The sequence below is a fragment of the Etheostoma spectabile genome, chromosome 20 (genome assembly GCF_008692095.1).
Source record: "Etheostoma spectabile isolate EspeVRDwgs_2016 chromosome 20, UIUC_Espe_1.0, whole genome shotgun sequence".
NCBI lineage: Eukaryota > Metazoa > Chordata > Actinopteri > Perciformes > Percidae > Etheostoma > Etheostoma spectabile.
Genome location: NC_045752.1, coordinates 12,620,915 through 12,645,103, shown reverse-complemented (window position 1 = coordinate 12,645,103; position 24,189 = coordinate 12,620,915). Strand labels below are relative to the sequence as shown.

Sequence of the window (24,189 nt, the reverse complement as noted above, 5' to 3'; positions counted from 1 at the left end):
GTGTGTGTGTGTGTGTGTGTGTGTTGGGGAGGTGGGGAGTGAGTGATTAATGAGGACTGGAATGTAAAACGTAAACAAACTCGACCTCGCCATCACCTTTCATTCACAAAACTGGCTTGGCTGACTGAGTTTCTCTCCCCCCCTCCCCTTAACCACTTCCACCTCTCTGGATTATGTCACCCGCTGACATACACACACACACACACGCACACACACAGCTCTCGTTGGCGCACACACATCAAATGTTAGCCACATGTGTCTTGCACACATTTTTTCCCCCTCATCGTAATTCTTTTCTCCCTCTAAATGTGGAGCAGAGGGCATTTGAGTTCATGCTTTCCTCCACCCCCTCCATCTTTAAAACCCCACTGCTTGGTATTATGTATCTGTCTGGCTACCCGCCTGCTCTTGAAGAATGATAAACCTCTTAACCTTGGCTAACCCAACCATTGTTTGCACTTCTTCGTGTGTGTGCACGTTTGTGTTCGTCTGAAGCGGCCATATCCCGGGAAGTGAAGAATCCCTAACGCTTGCTGCCCCTTACTTGCCCTCTCTCCTACCTCTGCTCATCATCATGGGATAACATCTCTCCCTGTGTGTCTCTCTCTCTCCTTCTGCTTCTCTCCATCTCCTATGATGTAGAGGCAGGGGGTATCATTGAATAATTCAGAATTAGCATGAATTTTTAAAGCTTAAGTCTTCCTTTTCTTTTTTTCCCTATTGTAACGTGCAGTGCAGGGAAAGGCCACTGAGGCTGTTCCAGAGAAATTCTTCTTACACTAAACGCTCATTAGGCCACTTTTATATTTTCTCTTTTTCCGTCTTTGTCATCTTTTAGGTGGAACGGTCCACATTTTCCATTAAACCTGCTTTTGGGAATTTGTATTCCTTGGTTTTATCTGGTTGGGGGTTCTTTGTGTGTTGGGCTCTTGTTGCATGGCACTCTTATACAGTCATCTGAACTGAAAAATTCAAAGAACTATGGTGTCATAACAAGAGAGCATACTAACCTAATTTTATCTCCAGTTGGAGACTCTGTGTGAGAGGATGTATTTTTTTTCTAGGAGGAGGTCACAAGCACATGCTTTTACAAGCTACTCACTCATATTTTTAGGGTATGCTATTATTTTTAGGGGATAGCTTGCACATAATTAGATTTTACCCACTGATGGTAGATATATGCACTATATTTTCTTCAAATACACCTGTACCCGGGGTGGCCTCTAGCTCACCCAGTAAGAGTGTGTGCCCCATGTAGGCGGAGTCCTGCAGCGGCCCGGGTTCGAATCTGACCTGCGTCCCTTTGCTGCGTGTCACCCCCCCATCTCTCTTCCATCTTTCCTGTCTATCCACTGTCACTCTAAAAGAAAGGGAAAAATACCCCAAAAATTAATACAATTTTTTTTTTTTTAAATACATCTGTGCCCCCCAGCCTCTACATGAACAGACAAGCCAACTAAACAATCTTCAAATGGCTTCCACATAAAGAGCTGTGCTGTAACCACACACATGGGCAGAGAAGTCCTTCCCTTGTCTTTGCTGCGTCCTCTTTTCCTGCCTCCTTTACCTTCTCCTCTTCCTCCGCTGGTACCTCTTAGGTAGTCCCTTTGTACTCATCTTCTCTGCCCTCATGTAGGCTGTTACAATCTGTTATAACAAGCTTAATTCTCATGTAGGTTAACATTGTTAGTGCTTTTGGCCTTAACTCCAACTTTGCTACAACGAAAAGCCCACCATGGCCGCTCTAATTCCAACCAGCTCCAAGATCATATCTGAAGACATGGGGGAGCCCCTCAGTCTGAATGTGTTTTACTGTGAATTTTATCAGTCGTCTAGCTATAATGATATTGAAAAGGCTACTTGTGTCTTCCAGCTAATTCAGGCGGCTCCCTTCAAGGCCCACAGACGCCCCAGTCCTCTGGCAGCAGCTCTACAGCGGAGGCAGCAGGGGATCTGAAACCCCCAACGCCTGCCACCCCCCCTCTGGGACAGGTCACACCACTGCCCCCCAACAGGTACCACACAAACATACTGCACTAACACTACTATTGCAGTACTGCTACTGCTCTGTGTGATGCTGTTGCTTTTACTACTGCTGTACTACTATTACCACATATATTCATATTGTTACTGCCTCCACTCCTGCCACAGTAGTACTTTATTTTCTATGATCAATTTTACTGGATTTTGCAAAACAACTTGCAGTGTGTGCAGCACTCAGTTCCTGATGTAGGAACAAGCTTTGTCTGTTGATGTATGGTATAAACCTAAATTGTGAACTAGTATAGTGAAGCAGGATTTAACTAAAAGACAAAGATCATTATGTGCACCGTCACATTCATATACACCATTATCCATATAACACAGTTTTTAAAATGATTTAGGTGAGATTGAAGACAAAGTGCATATTATGGTTTGTTGGTCTTTATATGATAATTTAAGGCTTTTTTTTTGTAAAATGTCCCTCATCTCTGCTGATTTCTTGTTGTTTGATTATAAAGGATGAGAGCCTTTTTGTGGCCAAGTTTATTTGGAGCCTGGGAGAGTAAACAATGTTCTTTGTATGCTTTGTTTGTGATATTATGTGTGCAACATTGCATTCTAAGTGTTGTTTCACGATTGCAATGGGATACTTGCTGCACAGTAATATAAGCTCATGTTGGCAGGGCATGTGTACATTATGTGCATAACACAAATAAAACAGTGGTGGAAAGTAACTAAGTACATTTACTTACTTTACTAAGTTTTTGAGGTGCTTGTACTTTACTTTATACTTTTTTACTCCACTACATGTATTCAACAGTTATTATTACTAGTTAACTGTCAGTACAAGTTTATACATACATTTTCAGTTATTAAAAGACGATGCATTGTTATAATTACACTGTTTAACAGTATTTACTGTTAAAATTAACTTTACTTTTACCATATAATATCACACTGACAGTGTTTTTTATGACCAACATTATTGTTGTTTCTTGTTTACATAAGAAAGAAAGGTAACAAAATATATATACAAAGAAAGATATATAGATACACACACACACACACACACACACACACACACACACACACACACATACACACACACTGCATTATAGTGTTTAGTTGTCTACGGTTCACATGCTTGCATGTCACCATCCAATTACAGGGGTTGAAGGCCTACATCAACACATCAATATGAGTCAAGCTTAGTACGTTCAAAATACTCACATGGTGGTTACAACTTTTCACCCTAGACAGTTAGTTGTTTTGTAGGCCCTGGAATAAGATCAATATTTTTTCCTTTTTTGGGGCGACCTCTAGCTCACCCATTAAGAATGTGCGCCCCTTTTAGGCCTTTGCAGCAGCCGGGGTTTCTAATCCAACCTGCGGTCCTTTGCTGCGTGTCATACCCCATCTCTCTCATCCCACCTTTCCTGTCTATCCACTGTCACTCTGAAATAAAGGGAAAAAGCACTCCTAAAAAATATACATACATGTATGTATGTGTGTGTGTGTGTGTGTGTGTGTGTGTGTGTGTGTGTGTATATGTATCTATATATATATATAGATATATATAGATATATATAGATATATACATATATCTATTTCCCTTTTTGCGCGGTACAGGTCTAGCCCGTTTACCATCCTTTATGTCAACTCTTCATAGGCCGCCACTATACTTAATTAAGTGAACCATAAACTGGATGGAGGACGTTCCACCCATTTCTATTCTCTAATAAGGATCTTTTGGCCCAGCATGATGACTGCATGGATCCAACTTGTTTAGGGTTTAAGAATTTGCGTCCCCAGTAAATATGGGCTCAGTAGAAAAGGAATGTCCTGACCCATGGTTAAGTTTAATATTCTTATGATTTGTTGTCCACCACCTCTGAGCTTTGGGCAGGGCCATAACAAATTAATCAGGGTGCCTGGGTCATGCCCACATCTCCAGCCTGATGGGTCCTTTCTTAGCCCCACCCTATCCCCACCCTACGCAGTTTTGCAAGAGTCCGACAAGCCCTATTTGGAATTTTGGATTGTACTAATCTAGACATAATCTTGTGAGAGGATTCCTTGGGGTTTAGCAGAATGGCACTCCACTTTAAATGCATTTTGCTGCTAATACTTCTTTACCTCAACTTAAGTACTTAATGTAATATATGAAGTATTTCGTATATCAAAATGAAACATTAATTATTTAAAAAAAAAAAAACATTATTATATCTCAAAAATAAAAGCATAGAACTGGGAGCAGCACACATCATGTCCATATTTTCAGTGTGGGCAATCCTTGGTCTCCACCTCACTCATATAGATTCCACCTTCTTCCGTCTCTCTCCTCCCTGTTCCTCCCTCCTCACTTCTTCCAGGAGCAGTGTGAGCGTACAGGACCCCTTCTCGGAGGTGAGCGACCCGGCCTTCCAAAAGCGTGCTACCTCTCTGCCCCCCTCAGCTCCTTACCAGCAGGGCCTCGGTATGCCTGACATGATGATGAGGATGCAGTATGACGCCAAGGACCCCTTCGCTGGGATGAGGAAAAGTGAGTGAGGCACACGCTGTGAAAACCTTTTGTCCAAACACCAAGCCATAAACCTGTTTCCCCAATTTTAACAATATTTTGAGACCTAGTACGTGAATTAACAGGGTTTTTTTTTGCAGCGAGTAAAACATTTGAATCAAGTATTTCATATTTTCATGTAAACTCTAAATGAGGATATGTCAATTTAAAACTTCATCTTAAAACTTAATTTAAAGTTACATGGCACTTTGTCAAAATGACTCATGTATCCTAAAGCTATTGTTCTTCTGTCTGTTTCTTTTGTCTAATTCATTGTCTAGTCAGGACAGACGTGTGTGTGTGAGTTTTACTACTAGAACTATGAAAGGAGATGAGAGCTGTTTGTTACGCCACACATCCCTTTAGCAAAAACACACCAGCTTGTGTGATGTTCTTGTAGCTCATCCTAACTTTGTTCACCCTTTTCATCCTGTTCATTTTCAACCTTTCATCTTTTCCATCCTGCTGAGAAGCACCTGTTTTGACCAACTAATGCGGTTTAGTTTTCAGAACAAACAGTGGTTTTGGAAAGCACGGCGGCTCCTCTGAATGAATAATATGGTGGATGTTAGCTGCATCACAACAGTTGCAGCCTCAGAACAATTGGTTTAATCATGGGAAGTGGTGAATATTCATAGAGGAATGCTGCCACCTGGTGGATAGCAGAAAATGTAGTTCATGCATATAAAAGGAAATATTAGCCTCTGTTGTATGTTTGCAGGACAATCATAGATATACGTTTTGTTTGTGTTGTCTAGATTCTATCAATATTATATACTGTACAATCATCTGAGATTCATTTACCTCATTTGCTTTCCTCCATTAACAGTGGCAGGAGCTGATCCCTACATGCCAGGCCAGATGCCTGGTGGTGGCATGCAGGACATGTATGGTCGACCTCCTTCAGCCTTGAGCATGAGCCAACGGCCGCAGTATCCATACGGACCAGGCTACGACAGGAGGTAGGCCCACAAATCAGTAGAAGAGGGTGGTGAACCTGTAGTATCTCATTATTTCCCTAACATTATCCCTAAGGTCTACTGTAGTATTTTTTTATGGTATGTACAGTGCCTGCCTGTTATGGTTAGCACAGAGGATATTCACCAGCAGAGTTTGGGATATTTAAATACATACAGTATGTTAACAAAAAAAATGTATATCAGTGATGTATTGATAGAAGCATGAAGACTTTCCTGTTGTCTGATCCTCAGACCGGACCATGTCATGGGGATGGAGGGGAACATGGGTCCCCCTGGAAGTCAGAACATGGGACCTTCTAACAGTGAGGGCAGCATGTACTCTCCCAGTAGATACCCTTCACAGCAGAGGTCAGCATCTATGTGTGTTGTAGTGTACTAGAGTACACTTGCAGCAATAGCAAAATGAAATGTATTCATATAACTTTGCTACTCATTTTTTAAGCGGAGAGTAATGTAGTCTTCCTCCCCCCTCCGTTCTGTTTCAGACACGATGGCTACAGTCAGCAGTATCCCAGCATGCCATATGGGATGCATCCATCTGGAATGTACCCACAGCAACAGGTGAGAGAGAGAGCTCACTTGTAAGATGTACTAGAAACACAATAGTTGTACACTGCTTACTTTGACTTCCTTTATGGAAGGAACACGGTATATTACAGCAGAAAAAAACATTTAAAGGCTAAAAGAGACTCTACATACAGAACAGCAGCAAATAACTATTTGCTATGTAAAGATATAGTGGAGTAATGGTGTACTGAGCAGAGAATGAAGTCAAGACTACCTATGTGTGTGTTGTAATCCGATCTTCTCTGTTGCATGTGGCTGTGAAAATACGTAGATATTTCACGTGCTGCGGAACGGTCAAGTGTGGAGGCAATCCCAGCCGGCTGTTTTTTTGTCTCCAGTATTTCAAATACAGCTCCTTTTAAACCTATTTTGAACAGAAAATGTCCACACATCGTCTACCGATAATGTAGTGTATAAAGAAATAATCATCAGTGAAATTAAGAGAATAGATTCTCCATGGCTGTGTGGTTTTACTAACTATCTACACCATTGCTTCAGCAGGGCTACAAACGGCCCATGGACGGCATGTACGGCCCCCCGCCCAAGAGACACGAGAGCGACATGTATGCCATGCAGTACGCTAACCAGCAGCCAGACATATACAACCACTATGGTGGTGGGTACTCAGGCCCTGAACACAGACCCATCCAGGGACAGTTCCCCTACCCGTACCCCCGTGAACGCATGGCCCCCTCAGGTCAGAGCCAGCACAGTATGATGGGTGGGGGACCCACGCCTAACCACGCGACCGATGGCCCCAACATGTGGCCATCCAGGACAGATCTCGGCTATTCCTACCCCAACAGACAGGGACCACCGTCACAAATGCCACCTTATGGCTCAATGGGTAGAGATGACATGGACGGGCGGCCCGGGCAGGAGCAGTGGCACCGTCAGTCTCCCTACATGTCGTCATCAGGCGGAATGGCTCCCCTGTCCTCACGCCAGCCATCTTCTTATTGCAACTCTCCATCAATGGCCAACCACCTGCCCAGAGCACCCAGCCCAGGGGCCTTCCAGCGCTCCATGGACTCTCGGATGTCACCCAGCAAAGCAGCATTCATGTCACCCATGAAGATGCCTAAACCTGGGATGACCTTGATGGGCTCACAGGGCAGTGGACCCCTTGGTCACTTCCCTCCCAACCTGAGGCGGGACCTCAACTACCCACCAGGATCAGTTGAGGCCACCATGCCGATTCTCAAGCCCCGTCGCAAGCTCACATCCAAGGACACTGGTGAGATGGAGTCCCATTATTTTGTGAATTACTATTTTGAATAAGCCTATAAGGTGGATAGGTTGGTAAGGGTCTTTGGAAGATGCATTGTCAATTGTTTAATTCTAGTTGTGCATTTAGCTCAAAAAGTAGTGGATTTCAGTATTTTCATGCTCTAATAAACACCATTTTATTTTTGCCTTCAATGAACAGCTAAACCTAATTTTCAGCTACTAGCACAACATGAGATACATTTTATGAAAGGATTTACAATGATCTACTCTGTTCTGTGTCCTTTTTTATCATTTGGACCATGTCTAATCACTGTTTTTCTTTTCTCCTTGGAACCAAAAATCCCGCTGTTTAAACCCCAGGAACGCCTGAGGCCTGGCGCGTGATGATGTCTCTGAAGTCTGGCCTGCTGGCAGAGAGCACATGGGCTCTAGACACCATCAACATCCTGCTGTACGATGACAGCACTGTGGGCTCCTTTAACCTCTCCCAGGTAAAACCAATTTCATCACTACACCTCACTGCTGACTGACAGAACAGATTAATTTAACCCACTGGAGTACACGCTGTGACAGTATGACAATACGGACTGTCTCTTTAAACCTGATCTTCCAGATTAACCTTTTCTATTGTAGCAAAGTTCTAATAAAAAATCAGTAAGGGGAAATTATTTATTGTCATTATGTAGTCCAAAGGATTCAAGATATTATGAGTATTTGGAAAAAGTGATTAGAATTAGATTTCCTTCTCCTTAATTTGTTGACATTCATTGTATCTTTGTCTGACCAGTTGCCTGGATTCCTTGAGCTGATTGTGGAGTACTTCCGCCGTTACCTGATTGAAATCTTTGGCATCCTTGAAGAGTTTGAGGTGGGGACTGTGAAAGAGAAAAGACTTTTGGACCCTGCTGCTGATCAGAAAGAAGAAGCCATTCCTGACCAAGAAACAGACTATACTGCCCAACCTGAACCTGAGTCAGCTCCGGCAGCAGAGACGCCGGTGGAGCAAGCGGGAGGCATCGTGGAGGAAGCTCTACCAGTCACTGCAGTACCAGAGTCAACTGAGGTGAACGGCGAGGAGGAGGAGTCTGAGGTAAGCATCAAGGAAGTCAAGAATGAAGAGGACAGAGAAAAAGAGGGAAAAGAAGAAGAGGGTGAAAAAGGAGCAGAGACTAAAACGGAATGTGTTGACAACCCTGTTGCAGAGCAAGAACCTAAACCTAAACAAGCCAGTAAATATGATAAGCTCCCTATCAAGATTGTCCAAAAAGAAGACATGACAGAGCACTTGGGTTATGTCACTGAGTTCACCAGCGGGCTGCTACACTGGCAGGCTGGCGGAGGTGATTCCACCGCACACATTCAAACACAATTTGAACCCCGGAGTGAACCACCTGCCAGGGCAGATGAAAAGACAAGAAAAGAAAACAAAGAGGAAAACAAGCTGGACGATGGGAAGAAACAACCACTGAAACATATCACTGCTACTATTGATGATGTCCTGTGTGCTCGGGTTGACGCCCTTTCTTACGCCCATCCTGCACGCTCCTTGCCATCCTACCCCTTCAGGGTGCATCATGATGGGGAGCAGGACTACATCACCTTGCTGGAGGACGAGCCTCGCTGCCTGGATGAAGCTCCCCTCTCCACGTCCTCTCCCTGGCAGGACTCACTGGCCAAGCGGTGCCTCTGCGTCTCCAACATCGTCCGAAGCCTGTCCTTTATCCCCGGGAATGACTTGGATATGTCACGTCATCCTGCACTGGTTCTTCTTCTGGGCAGGCTGCTCCTGCTGCACCACCAGCACCCAGAGAGGAACAGATGGCCCCCTAGCTACCAGAGAGACGAACAGCAGGAGCAGGGCCTGTCGAGTAGCAAAGAGGAGTGGTGGTGGGAGTGTCTGAGTCTGCTCAGGGAGAATGCTATGGTCACTCTGGCCAACATTTCGGGTCAGCTGGATCTCTCCACCTATCCAGACACTATCTGCCTCCCCATCTTGGATGGCCTTCTCCACTGGATGGTATGCCCTTCAGCTGAAGCCCAAGACCCCTTCCCATCAATAGCACCCTACTCCCAGCTCACTCCACAGAGGCTGGTGCTGGAGTGCCTCTGCAAGCTGAGTATCCAGGGCGGCAACGTTGACCTCCTGCTAGCAACGCCGCCTTTCAGCCGACAGGAGAAACTCTTCACCGTCTTGGTCCGCTTCGTGGGTCAGAGGAAGGCCCAGGTGTACAGGGAGATGGCAGTGGCTGTTCTCTCCCACCTGGCACAAGGAGACCCCACAGCGGCACGTGCCATAGCCATGCAGAAGGGCAGCGTGGGTAATGTGGTAGGCTTCTTGGAGGATGGTGTTAGCATGGCACAGTACCAGCAGAACCCTCACAGCTTGTTGCACATGGGGCACCCCCCTATGGATCCACCTAGCATAAACATGATGTGCAGAGCAGCTAAAGGCTTGTTGGCTATGGCTAAAGTGGAGGAAAACAAGACAGATTTTGTGCTGTATGAAAGCAGATTATTAGACATCTCCATTTCCTCTGTGCTCAACGCGGGGGTGGCAGCTATTATTTGCCAAGTTCTCTTTCACTTAGGGAAATTATGACAAGAGGAGAGGCAGGACTCACACGGCAGATGTTAAGGCGTACACAATACTTTTGTGGTTTTCTATTTTTATTTATCAAAATGACAGAATTTTTTTTTTTTTAATAAATATCCACATAAAAAATATCTCTATATGTAAAGCTCTTGGGCCCTGTTGGAAAAGTGGGTTTGGGATTTAAAAGCTCATTTTAATACAAATATTTAATACCTGCTGGTGTTGGATTGCTACCTTTGTTTGGCATTTGTTTTTGTTTGTTTACTTTCTCAGCCAAAGCTGCCACCAGATGTTGGTGCTGAATTATGTGGTTCCTTTTGGGTCGATGAGTTGTGGAGATGTTTTTCAGTTTTATAAATGCTAATATACTCATCAACATTTTGTTAATGGAGAGTATTTATTTAAAATGTGACACTGTACAGTAGTTTGAATTGTTTTTGCCAACAGTTGTGGGGGGAAAAAACACTAACTTTTCAAATTGAAATGTATATGTCTCCATCGCTGGAAGATAAATTGTGCAATAGGACTCTAGAGCAAGTTGTCCCTTTTTGAGAACAAGAAGAAGATTCTTTAAAGACACCTGCAGTGTGTGCTTTAGGCCATGAGGAGGCAGCATTGAACCAGCCAATCAACATACAGTAAGAGAAGAGCATCTGTTAAAATAAGTGTCTAATTTATCAACAATTTTCACAGATGAACTTTGTGTTTCCTAAGCACTTGTGTTATGTCTGTATTTTTTCATCACTGTGTATATAAACCGTTGTACAATGGACACACATGATTCTTTCAGTCTCAGTCAAGCATAGCAAGAGACGCTTCGACTATTATAACAAATGCTTTTATTGTTGGTAAACTTTGTTATTGTTATTATACATATTTTGTTAATGGGGTCAAATATTTGAACATGGCAGATGTAACTGGTGTTTCAATGTAAAAATTCCTGTATGCATTGTATAATAGCTGAGAAAACAATCGCTTTGGTAATCAAACGTGCAAGTGCCAGGGTGAGAGGATATCTAGTTGAGGTTACATGAGAAAACCGAACACTTTTCTGTTCGTTACTGTCCTCCATTCATGTCAATGGGCATATTTTCGACTCTACAAGATATGTGTGAAAAGAACCTTCAAAATGTCCTGAAAGCTCATTGTAAAATTTGCCTTTTTTCGTATGACTCCTTGTCTCTCTTTTATTCAGTATACACATTTATACTCTGTGCTGCACATGTCACAAATAAATGTACGATGAACATTGTTAAGCACCGGAGACGTTGCATTCTGTCCAGACAATCTTAGGCCAATAAAACAAACATCAACTGCTTACATGGACTGCCTTTTATTGACATAATTTAAAATAATTCAGTTCAGTAGTTCAATAATCCAGACTAACAAAGAAATGATACAGTGACTGAAATGCTGCAGTCCAGAGGACACCTGATAATTAGGCCTGATCTAATCACAGTGTTTGCTTGAGTTCCATTCTTGGTATTAAAAAATGCTTCCCATCCATGAATCTCAGTTTTGGATTGGATCTTTAATGATCACCAGGAGATTTACAAGTTGGCTGTATTACTTAATACAATATCCAATGTACTTTTTAAAAGTCCAATGTTATGCTAGTTTTCAAGTTCATACTTTGTATGTTGGGTTTCTACAAGAACCTGTTTAAATGCTTTAATGTTAAAAAATTACTTTTGCCCGTTTGTCTGAATATACCTGTATTCACCCTCTGTCTGAAATCCTCTGTTTCAGCGCCTTTCTTTTTAAGCACCCCTCTTGAAAAAAAAAACAGTCTGCTCTGATTGGTCCGCATTTTCGGGTCTTTCGCATCTGCTCTCCCTGTGTCATCATTGCAGCTGGGTAATGACTGTAGCAGCACTTTTCTACATAGAATATAGTGATATCACAAGCGTACAGAAGTCCAGATGGCTCGTTTAAAGCTATAGTTTCTGAATATGGGCTGTGTGCATTACTCTGTGGATTTCTTAATAATTTAAAAAACACATGGAAAAAACTGTTAAATACTTCTGAAATTAATATTTTAAATAATTTTAGGTGATGGGAGGTGAGGTCCTCCCTAAATAGTTAACCATGTACTCTACTGACTGTGATATGTGGCTGTTCTAGCTCACAAATCATTAAATAAAATGATTTTGAATAGGAGGACAGTCAATCCGAAGATGAGACACTAGTTCTTTCCCAATCAAACACAGATCATTTGGCATTATAATTCAAGTCGCTGATAAATTCGGCATTATCATTCAAGTTGCTGATAAAGATGAAGCCATTTGGACGACTAAAGGGATTTTGCAACTTCTCTTACTATATATGCACTGTGAAACTCCCACCCCTCAGTTACACTGTGAGACTGAGCAGATAGCTACAGAAGGATACACATTTGATGAAAGAAAATAATTCATGTAGGGGTTAACATTTTCAAATAGGTCAATTTCAGTTTCATTGGGTCCAGGATCAACTCACTCTTACAGCTACTCAGACAGACAGTTTGTTGTGTGACCATTTTGAATCCCTCTATGCTAATACTCTAAAATAAGGGTAATTAATGCTTATTTTCTCCTTCTTGGTACAAGATATAGGCAGTTGTCAAAAGGAATGTAAAAATGAATTGGTTAACCCATTTATTGGTGACCTGATACTGCTATCACAACAATGAGTCCATGTTGTGGTCTGAGTCCAATGAAAAACTAAGTACCGTGTACTCATAGTACTCATGGGACAGCACACTCAATTTAAACAGCTCCTCTAAGAGCATCAGTTTTCGTAATCCCCTCATTAAGACAGAAGTCAATAACCTTTCCACCACCATTCTCAGCATGTACAGGGATAAGTACCCTTCCTCCTCCCAACCTCATACTACCCAACTCTTAAGGCACTTGTGTTTTTGTTACATCACCTAAAAATGTTAAAGAGGGCTCTTGTAAAAGAAAAGAATGAGGGATACTTGTTACCAGTCCCCATTGATTAAAACTGCGTACAATAGACTACACACAAAAACTGGGGGGTGGGGGTTCTAACCTGAGTACCATACTGTATCGTCAGAGTACATTAGGCATGATTGTCTGTATTTTTTCTCCTCAACTCAATTTGCTCAACGAGTTACTCCGGCGAGTAATACTGCTCATTAACTATACCCTTGTAGCCGAGCCAAACCGATCACATCAGTGTATCTGATATAGGCGGGCCAGAGGCGAGCTAAACAGGTGACGACACTGGTAGCTAAGCATATGGGTGTTGTTGTGATTGGTCGTAGTGTTATCCAGTTGCGTGCAGTGATGCTTGGTGCCGCCCCTCGAGATGGGTGACTTTCATTACTCGATGCCAGACCCTTAATCTTTCAGATTTGGGTCTGGATTTCCAGGCTAGGTCTACTTAGAGTGTAATATTCAAAGGCTATGTGAAGAGGAGCATTGAGTCCTCAAGACATTACATATCTGCATGATAAACTATTGTAAGTTTTGACCTGCTATTTATGCACTTCAGTGAATTTAGGCATTCTTGAAAACAAGGACATTTATCTCATATCTATTAAATTAGTTATGTTCTTATTGATGATTTTTTTTATACTTTGGATTCAGAATTAAACAAAGAAATCCCATGACTAGATCATATTTGGCCTTTACCTGCTGAGGCTTTATTCACAATGTTAGGTATTTGGTCTGTTTTACTAATCCCTAGTTATGTATTTCCCAGTATCAAAACAAAGCCCACTTCTAATTTCATATTCACGTTGTTCTCTTTCAATAAAGGCATGTACGTTTTTGCGAGTGTAAATGGAGACAATAGATTGCACACGTTAACACAAGACAATCTCTATACTACACTGTCCTAGACTCCCTCTAACGTAAATGCATTTTTATGCATTGATTTATAAAAAATAGAAAAAAATTGATTAAAGACTCAACCAACTGTCAACAACCCATTTTATTATCAAGTGTAAAACATCAGAGGCTATAGTCACTGTGGATCATATTGAGCCTGGTAGCACTAGTTACTCTTCACTATTCTCCTACTTTCTAGTTATGTTGTCTTTGAAAAGAGTCCCCAGATTTGTTACTTCCTCTTGAGTTGGAATTTGAAATATTTCTCCCTCATTTCCTTTGCCAGGGGAAATGTGGGCAGATTATCAAGTCCTATTTTAAGATGCCTTTGATAATAGAATTCCTGAAGCTGACAACACAGGCGATGAACAGGTTGGGTTTTAAAGAATAATTGTTAGCTAAGAGAGGTACATCACTCATCTTCATCTTATTAAAAATCTACTGACACATTATAAGTAATTACAGCAGCCTGAGAGGTGGTTAACAGCTTGATTGATTTTTAACAAAAGCAGAAATGGAGAATTGATTCATTTGATTTTGGGTACCTCTTAGCATCTTAAATGTAGCTGTATTATTGTTACATGAATGCACCTGCACATTACAAACAGACTGAACCCACGTAACTCAAGAGTGTTTTCCATTTCAATCAATTAGAGTTTGGCTGGAAAGTGGGTTTGCTTTACTTTTTTGGTGATGGAGGATGCGTTTCACGTAGGCAGCCAACCACATGAGAAAACCTCCCACGCTCCTGTGCCTCTGAGAAGCTGAGTCATCAAGCTCTAACAGGATGGATGTGGTGGCTGAGAGGAAGCCCGGCCAGTCATTGGCTAGCGCTGGCCTCGGTACCCTGCCCTGCTGCCTCTCACCACCAACGTAAGTAGATGAATGAGCATTGAAAAACAAAAGAGACTGCTCTGACCTTTCCGTGGATGTGTTACAATATACGTGTGGTGTGTGGTGTGAACTGTGTGTTTACCAAATTAGTCCAAGTCCAATAATTGTGGCTATAAAGAGTATTCGCCTCTAGATGAGGCTTTGATGTCACTATGTGCTTTCACCCTGTCCGCTTGTCAGCTTTCTAAATAAGACAATATGGCCTGGATGAGTCCTTGGCAGGATGTAATTCAGGCCCATGTTGTTCTTGGATTGGGACTCAAAGGCCCTTTCACGTCCACTCATTTCCCAACAAGAACACAGCTTTAGCCATATGTCATCACATTGCTTAATGAGCCCCACAGTTAAAGAATTAGTCTGGAGGGCTAACAGGTCATTGGCAACCATTGAAACATCCACAGCTTTCCAACAGATTAAGTGAAACATGTGCCACTTGATAGCTTCACATGCCCGGCAGCAGCACCCGATCATGCTCTCAGCCAGTTTGCAGATGCATAACACTAACAGGGACAACGCACAGCACTGCACTGTACATGACCACGTCCTGAGAAATGCTATATCGTCAGCCAACCCTGTGTATGAAGTAATGGTGTTTGTTTGTATGTGCGATGATGTTTATGTTCCAATCTGATAAACTTAATATTTTTGACTGCAAAATCCTACTTTGATTCAACAAATGCAGAACATAAAAGTACAATGAGAACAATTGCTTGATTCTGACCAATTAAGTCATCTCAGTCACATTACGTGAAATTAAGCCAGACTTATTTTCAATTGAAAGTGGATAATTGTTCAGCTGTGGGAGTGAATGAGACAGACTGCTAGGGTGACTTCAGAACTTGTGTGTGCTTGCTAATGCGTAGGTGTTAAGAGGAAGACAGATGACAAAGGAACTGTAGGCTGATGATGCAATCATCTGTACTATTGCGGGCTGCAAAGAAAATCAGCAGAGAGCTGTGCTTGGCACGAGTGGTGAGTGCAAGCAGTGTGGTGACATCACCGCATGTCTGTTTTCAGTAGGAAAAGGGTTTATTTGACTAATCGTGCCCCCATTTATGAAATGATTCTTTGTCACGGATAATATTTGATTTGTCAGTCTTCAGTCATTTGTATCATCTTTCTAAATCCTGTTTATTCATGCGATAATTGTGCTTGTTGTTCCTGCTGTGTTCCAGGGAACATTACTGAAGACTCATACTTAAATCTTAAACATCACCCATCTTTCATATTTATATGGACCCCCTTGGATCAGGGGCAGTTCCACACTAAAATAAAGGACTAACCTTAACACAAGTAAAATTAGTTTACCTTTACTGCAATTTGAGTTGCCCTGTCAACTGTTTTACAGACACAGTTATAATGGTAATTCATAAAATAATCCTTTTTGGTTGGCAAGGGATTTTTGTTGCAGTACTGCCGCTGGCCACTGGGACAACCATCTTTAAAAGCGAGTCCTAAACATATCATTTCATTAAAAAACGGCTCTATAATTTTCTAAGACAGCTGCTGGGCACTGTAGTTTTTAGCAAACATTACTCAAATAGGCATAACTAGGCGGCGGCCATGAATAGACCTCAATTCCAGTCAACTCTCTTGTGTCAGCTATCTATTAAAGGCTTAAAATCTATTAAAATAATTTTAGGAAAAAAGCAGTAAACAGTATTTTTGTTAGGGATTATTTTCTGCCGCAGAATTGGTATGCTAGTGATTTACTCTACCAGGACAATGTGTTGAAATGGACTTAAAATAAATGACCGTGCCCACATTCATGTTTATAAAAGAACATTTTACTTGGTGCAATGCTGTGTCTTAATGATGTGTTTTAATCATTTTTTAGAGATTTTAAGACACGCCAATGGTATGAATGGTACAGACTTCCTGACTCCTAAGTGGGCATGGCCTGGTTTGTGAGTGGCAAGCAGTGTGGATGAATGAAAAGTTACATTTGCACCATTCATTTATATTTTTTGATAACATTTGATACTTATACAGCTAAAATTTGTATTTAGTATGACGAAAATCTATTATCTGTGGCTTTTGTTAATGTTAGTTGATCCAGATCTTATGAGCGTCTTAGAGCGCCAGATCTTGGTTAATTTTCTCCTGATTTTTTCCATCTGAAAAGTGACATTTTAGTGTAAGAATGTTTGGGAGATATGTGGCTTGTGAAAAATGGGTCCAATATTTACAATAGTGACTATGGGATTGGTCATAATCTGTGTTCATGTTTACTTTGAAATAAATAGCCTCCACTCAGGACCTGCCGCTCTCCTTAACCCTCGTGTTGTCTTCCCGTCAACCATGCAACTTTTTGTTTTTCTGGGTCAGAATGTAAAATTAAAACTTTTTTTTCAACATTTTGTTCATTTTTTAATGACGTTTTTGTCACTTTTTTCAATGTTCTTTTGTCACTTTTTTCCATGTTATATGTCACTTTCTGCTTTTTTCCCCTGTTTTTAAGCTTTTTTTCAAAGTTCTTTTTTTCATTTTTTTTTTTTCAAATGCTATGCTATTGAACAAAACACACAAATTCATTTAAAGTAGTGAACTGATCGTTTGTTTTACTTGTGCAGAGCATTGCAGTGAAACTCCAAGTTTTTTCTTTTGACAATTTGGTTAAAAGAAAACCCCAATTTCTGATATAAAAACTTTTTGAAAAACAGATCAAATTTGACCCAAGGAAAACAGGAGGGTTAAAAGGCATAACAGTGGCAAAACCAACATTACACAGATAGGCCTACAGGAAATTACTCTAGTTGTGGGTGTCTCAGTTAAGTGTCTGGTACACATGACCCCTACCCAAGGCTCAGGGGGTGGGCATGCAAAGGTCTATGGTGCAGGACTGGGTTGGGTGAGGGGCCCAACTTGAAAAAGTTCTGTGTCCATAATTCCTGATGGCAGGCCTGCATTGGTGCTCTGACTACAGTAAACACAGAGAACTTCTACTCTCTGGAAACGTCCGGCTTCTGAACTTGTTGCAGTTCCACTCTGGTTCCATATGAATGGTGTTCTATGGAGCAAAATCCCTCAAAATCCACTTTTCTCAGGATATAATTTAGAGAGAAGAGGCTAAATATGGAGTGAAATAGGATGGTCTCTGGTAAACCAAAGTGTCACCCGGGCCCTGGACAAGCCCCTGGTAGTAGGGACCCCCTAACGGACGCCCGGTAGTCCCTGGACCACGATTTGGGAACCCCTTTTACCGCCCGTCCTCCCTTTGCACCTCCTCATTAGTGACTTCAGCCTCGCTTGGAGGGGGAGGAGCAGGTTGGCTGGCGCTGCTCTGATCCCATGTTGATGTTTGTTGTTTGCGAGGGTGGCAGCACTGTGTGGAGGACACAATGTGAACAGAGGTTTGTCGACTGGCCTGCCTCCACGCTTCTTTGGGAATGCTGGAACTTTTTGTCCGAAAATGCGGCTGAATGGTGAAGATTTCTGGTGATTATTCGCCGTGTTGCTGTGAGACACATGGGCATTTGGCTATATTGGTTCGCGTTGTGGGCAAAGACTCGTAGTGTCTCTTTGAACGACCGCCGCCAGTCAGGATGCTGAAGCTCGTCTAGGAACACCCCGTCGTGCGTTCTTTCTCTGGATTCCCCTTTTTTAGCGTTTAGTTCTTCATTGGCGACGAGGTGCCAATTTTAAACTCTTTTTTTTTTTATCCTTAAACTTCTAAAAATGGTGTTCTTCGCGTTGTCCTCGGCTCGCCACAAACCTGGATAACGAAAGGAGTAGCTACGTGACAACACCCCAGCACGACGACCAGCACTTTCCTTCGGTAAGGCACCGAAGGCACCTTCGCTTCAAATGTCGCTTTAGCAGACGGAGCAGAAAAACCACAGCCGTGATATCTGTTATGTTATGTGGCTGACAGCCGAAGTGCACACCCAAAGCTTCATTCGAGCTCTTCTTGAGTGGGAAAGTTATAATACAACAGTCAAGTCACAGCGTGTAGCTAGTCATGTGGGTGGTCAGCGAACTAGCTTTGAAATGTAAAGTTGGCCAACGTGCTAACATTAACTTACCAGTTATTTCATCAACTTGTTAGCCGTGTTAGCCTTAGCCGCATTTTAGATTGAGGTGCTATAAAATGCTAACCAGGTGCTTGCTAACAAAGGCGCTATTGACGTTAAGGTATAGTACGTGTTTGTTGCCAGTGAAGTTATTTGCCACGTTTAGCTAACGATTAGCTAAACTTGCTGTACTGACTTTGTGTGGCTTTACCGAATTCACTAGCTTAGATGTCTCTTAAAAGCTAGCTGCATAACGTCAGATGTAGTGTAGGTGGTACCTAGCTATTAATAATAGGACGTGTTCCTTGTACCTTTTTAACAAACTTTCTATCCACCCACATTCACCCAGGCATTTGTCTGAAAAGTTGTGATTCTAGTCTGTAAACTCAACTGGTTTATTCTCTCCACAGAGGCACATTTGCCCCGGGATTTATTAAGCTGTGGAGATTCGAATAGGCAATTGATGCATCTCGGGGTATCTGAGTCCATGAGAGAGTGTGAGTACAGCCAGATAAGCACTCGTAGCTCCACACCAATGGAGACCCCTTACAAGAAAAGGACCCAAAAGATGAGGAAGTGGGAGTCCTTCCCAGGTCGGAATAAATTTTACTGCAATGGAAGGATTATGATGGCCAAGCAGACCGGGGTTTTCTACCTCACCCTTGTCCTCATTCTCGTGACTTGTGGACTTTTCTTTACTTTTGAGTAAGTATTGCTGTATGATGACTAAGTGTGTTCTGTCTTTTTGTGCTTTCATCTGTTATTTACATGTCCACATTGATATTGTGGATTAGGGATTTTATTTCATGGGCTCAGCTGTCAGAGAAAAAGTTTAGATGTAGGTCAGTTATGTCACTGGCATCTCTCTGGGTTGGGTGTATTTCCCATGATCTCCTCAGGTCTCAGGAGATGTCAGAACAAACTGGTTGCGGATTAGGCAGACCTCTCTTTCTTTAAGAAGTAAAATATATATATATAATCAAAATTAAAGTATTTAAAAAAAAAAAAGCTGTGTGTTTGCCAGGGGCTGCTGCTGCTGCTAATGGAAACTACTCTGGTGTGGATTTCCTCTTTTAAATTGTTTATTCTTTATACTTACCCTTGCATGGCTTATGTCTCTTAAGAAAAGTGGCTGGCAGCCTTCTGTTCCATATTTACCATTGTTGTTTTTGCACGCTAGCCTTGCAGTTAGAGAGTACCCTCCAACTCGAGGGCTTGTCTTTAAACCAAACATTAATTTAACCCTCGACCAAGCTACGGAATCCTCTTGTAGGGTTGCAGTTCTGTAGCTCCTCCAGATGGCCAGGTGGGGTTTTTTATGTATATTGTGCAGTAATTTGACCTTTTATAGTGACAGCATGGTAACGTAGTAAAGATTTATCTTACACTTTTTGATTCTCATCTGTTTCAAAGCAGTCACCCATGACTTACAGAGTAGACTTTGTGTCAGTCCGCCTATGTGTGCCACTTGTACTCCCTTAATCACAGCCCCATTAGCCCCAAAGGAGCCCTCTGTCTTTCTCCCACTCATAGAATAACCTGTAATCAACAGACACTGTCATTCTCCACACTCTCTCATCCAGCCCTTCATCTTCACCTCATCCCGGATGTCCTAGATTGGCCCACTGGGACCAAAGTGCATGATACAGCATGTAGGCTACAGACATGAGCACTGAAGTTTGTACCACGAGAGAGAGTGCATTGTTTCTCTCCTCATTAGAGTAATCCCTCCTTCATCTAATCATTTTAGAAGCCCCATCGTTACTAGATAAGAATCCTGCTTCATCATGAGATTTGTTTCTCAATCGGACAGTCTTTATCAGGCTAAAGTGCTTCAGAGCCAGAGAAAGCTTAATAGGCAAATATGTACTGTGGTTTATTTGCTGCTGTTCAGTATCTGGACTGTGAAGATAGCATATTCTTAATGATCTAGGAGTGAATCAAAGGACAGTGATTAGTTGATGAATGCATGATTAGTATGCACACAAGCACTATTACTATTTAAAAAAACTGTTACTTTTTGTGATGTCTGTGTGTAAAACGTGTCCTCATATCATTTAGAACATTTTGAAAGGATTCACTATATGCGTTCATTTTCTAGAGATATGTTAGATATTGCTAACACAATTAATTGATTAATTAATTCATCGACAGAAAAATAATCACAATAATTTTGACATTTGACTAATTGTTTTACATATTTATTAAACAAAAACAATAAACAGTCCTTGGTCTTAGCTTCTCTGATGTGAGGATTTGCTGCTGTTCTCTGTATTTCCTTATAATTTGAATATCTTTTGGACTGTTGGTCTGACAAAAGAAGATATTTAAAGATGTCACTTGGGGGATCATGTATGTCCTATTCCATACCACTGTCAGTTTTCTTTTTTGAATGCCCTGTGTGTGAAGTCCTTCACAGACACAATGCTACACTTCTATCAGCAGTGACCTCTGAACCACTTCATCTTTCAATACATTGTCACCTCAGCAGAGATACAGACATAAAAAATAAAAAAAAGATACAGACATAACCCATGACCAAAGGGCAGACTGTTAGAAAGAGGGTATTGCAGGCCAGAGCTTCCAACCCTTTCTACTATGAAACGGTGGATAAAAATATTTATATGGGAGGGAAACGTACTGCAGTGTCCATTATGGATATTCTTCAGCACCCACATGGAGGATGCCAGATGCTTCCTGATGATACCTCGCCCCCCTCAGATAGCTTTATTTTCTTCACTGTGAACAGTCAATGAAACTGGGCCCAGTTTACTGTCCTCTGTTTGTTGTGACTACAGGGGACATTTTCAGGAGCACCATGCAACCACAAATTCACTTTTCAGCTTCAACTGCCGCTGCCCCCAGGCTGACCGAGTCCTACTGGCTTTCCTCTCTCACTGTCTACCCCCATTCTACTACCATCAGCTGAAAGGAGATATTTATCGGACAGGGCGATGGTCAGCAGACCTGCACATTGGCTTCTGTTGTCATTAACTGTAATGCATTTCGATTAGATGTTTTTATAACCCCACTCGCCAATTGCCAGCATAGTGGAGAACATATCATCATTCAGTTTTGTAAAGGCTTCTTCTGTCTTTTGAATTGCCTCTGTATCTTATTATAGTATTTCAAATTAGACTGAGTTATGGTGACACCTTGTCAGTATCTGTTTAAAGATAAAGTTCTGGTTTGACCGGAAGAAGTAAACAGTTGGCGAGTGTTTAAAGATGGAGCCATGCACAGAACGTTTACCATAGATCTTTCTACATCTCCATATTTCCTTTTGCTTGTTTTTTTTGTCTGTCTGAGGGCTCCTTAGCCATGCACAATAAACTCTTGTTAGCGACCGGCAGACTTTGGGCTGTTTATTATTCTGATGTTGGCTCCCCCAAGACGTCCATGTGTGCTGCTGTTGCACGTGTTGCATTCTCTCCCTTGTATCTTGTAAAAGTTCACTCAGGCAGATGTTTGAAGTGGTGTTCTGTTATGCTGTTTTTTTATGTGAAAATTGATCTTAAGAACCACAGTTTTGGGCAAAGAGAACACTTTGGATTTAGTTGTATTTGAGGTGGACAAAAACATAAGAAGTAATGAACTAGTCATCGGTATTGGGCTGTGACACTGGTGAAGCAGTGAATAGTGGCTACATGTGTGTTGATTATTGAAGGTTTCATTGTGAGGATTTGCTTATTTTCTTTGTCACATATGATAGAAAAATTAGCATCTAATGTTGCCACAGCTCTTTCACTGGTAAAAGGGGAATCATAATCTTCTTTCTTGCAAAACTGAACTGCAACATTTTGATACTTAAAGTGATGACATCATTGCACATTGACATTTCACTCGTAACTAAGTAAAAATGCTTGTATTCTTCAATTAAAACCACTGAAACTAAAGTCACTTGTGAGAAGGAGATCAGGGCAGCACATTGACTTGATATTGGCATACTGTATGTAGGCTACAGCCTGTTATCAGCCAGTTATAGAAGACTGGATTTGGCTTTGATTTAAGTGTCCTGCATGTTTAGTCACATCTAATTTATGTCCTTCGGTAAATCTGCCTGGGAAGTGGGCTGTCTGACAGGCTTAATTCAGAGGGACATTTTTTTGTGTGCACAGAGTACAACAAGAATGTTTAGTCACATTTACCTGCCAAAATAAATAGTTCTTCTCTAAAACAATTGGACATATTGTTTACTCTACGCATCAAGTTCTTTTTAAACAATCACCTTTTTTCCTGCTTGCCAGTATTTTTTAAATACTACCGCAGTTTATTGCAAAAGTTTTGGAAAGCCTCTAAAGTCATCCATTTTTGGCTAGAATAATTACAGCAATACTGATTTGTAGGAAGTTGTCTTTGCTGCTTTTTGGCTGTTTGAGAGATTGATTTGCAGAAATCCTGGTTTGACTTAGAAAATTGTGACCGACTTTGGCAGGTGGTTTGCTACAATGATCCTGTCATAAGTGCCATCAGATGGTTTTGAAGAGGCTTATAAAGAAGACAGATGGGTTCCTATTTGCTATTTTGCATTCATTTAACATGGAAATGTCTAAGAAAGCTTAATGAATAATCCAGTTGAAACAGTTTATAAATTGTTTTATTATGTAGTTTTACAAGTCAAGCCTCTTTCATGATGGGATGTATTGGGTAGTTGGATTCTTGCTCTCTGGTCACATCCATTTTGCACCTGCCTAATCCCAATCTGCATTTGCACTAGTCATGATTTTGGATCATCAGGATAGAGAGAGGTTGCCTGAATCTGTGCCCCCTTCATAAACCTCTTTAAGTAGGCGATTAGGATTGACTAAAAGCTCAGCAGTTTTTTTCAAGCATGATTAAACTTTGCTGTGAAAAGGGAGACAAGGTAAAGATGGGTATGAAGAAAGCGTTATGGCTACAGAGTTTATTTTCCCATGTGGTCTGTCATAGACAGTACATTAACCACGACTAAGGGTGTTTATTTTGCCCGCTCTTTTTAATCCACACATTCTTATTTGCCTTTTCACCTTTTATATACCACAGTATTTGTGCTGGTTTAACAACTGTGATGTAGATCATCCCATAAAGATCCTGTCTAGTCTTGTAATCTAGTGGATGCTAGCACATCCACTCTCTGTGCCAGAATTAATTGAGAGCACGGCACGTGTTGGAAGGTTAAGCTAATGGATTTGGAGATTTCTTAAATGCACAAATGACCACTGCAGTCCCCTGTGGCACCTGTCCAAAAGGTGGCTGGAAATCATGATTCCATGTAGTGGTCTGATCAAAAGCGTGTCATGTTCAGTTGTTTCATTGACAAATGACTTGGCCTACAGTTAAAATGAGCTCCATGCTATGCCCTTGCTTGCCCTCAAAATGTAATAAAAGACAACGCTAAAAAAGCTTCTCCATGTAGCGCAGATGAATAATGAGACTTTAGAGGGAGACGCCACAAAGCCAAGTGCTTCAAATGCATTTTTAACACAACAGTAAGCAGATTTTAAACATGTTCAGATTAGTACTGTCAGTTAATCGCGTTTAACGGCATTAACAC

General features: G+C 41.6%; 3 protein-coding genes across 7 annotated transcripts in view; all 3 read left to right on the top strand.

Annotated features, from left to right (window-relative positions):
* The window catches only part of LOC116670157 (AT-rich interactive domain-containing protein 1B), a 176,624-nt gene extending 165,391 nt beyond the window's left edge, over positions 1-11,233 (top strand). The window contains exons 15-22 of the mRNA XM_032500541.1: positions 1,874-2,015; positions 4,356-4,525; positions 5,373-5,505; positions 5,755-5,871; positions 6,009-6,084; positions 6,589-7,327; positions 7,681-7,811; positions 8,108-11,233. Of these exons, the coding sequence (XP_032356432.1) occupies positions 1,874-2,015; positions 4,356-4,525; positions 5,373-5,505; positions 5,755-5,871; positions 6,009-6,084; positions 6,589-7,327; positions 7,681-7,811; positions 8,108-9,919 (3,320 nt within the window). The 3' untranslated portion in view covers positions 9,920-11,233. The remainder of the gene's footprint in view (positions 1-1,873; positions 2,016-4,355; positions 4,526-5,372; positions 5,506-5,754; positions 5,872-6,008; positions 6,085-6,588; positions 7,328-7,680; positions 7,812-8,107) is intronic.
* LOC116670158 (sodium-dependent lysophosphatidylcholine symporter 1-B) overlaps positions 1-24,189 on the top strand; it is a 223,924-nt gene that overhangs the window by 79,402 nt on the left and 120,333 nt on the right. The gene's annotated exons all lie outside the window — the stretch shown is intronic.
* Positions 17,844-24,189, top strand: part of LOC116670159 (probable palmitoyltransferase ZDHHC14) — a 47,134-nt gene continuing 40,788 nt past the window's right edge. The window contains exons 1-2 of one of the 5 annotated variants that reach the window (XM_032500547.1): positions 17,844-18,421; positions 19,067-19,361. In XM_032500547.1, the coding sequence (XP_032356438.1) occupies positions 19,120-19,361 (242 nt within the window). In that variant the 5' untranslated portion in view covers positions 17,844-18,421; positions 19,067-19,119. Of the gene's footprint in view, positions 18,422-18,529; positions 18,778-19,066; positions 19,362-24,189 lie in introns of those variants that run through there. The other 4 variants (XM_032500548.1, XM_032500549.1, XM_032500544.1 and 1 more) reach the window with 4 other exon arrangements.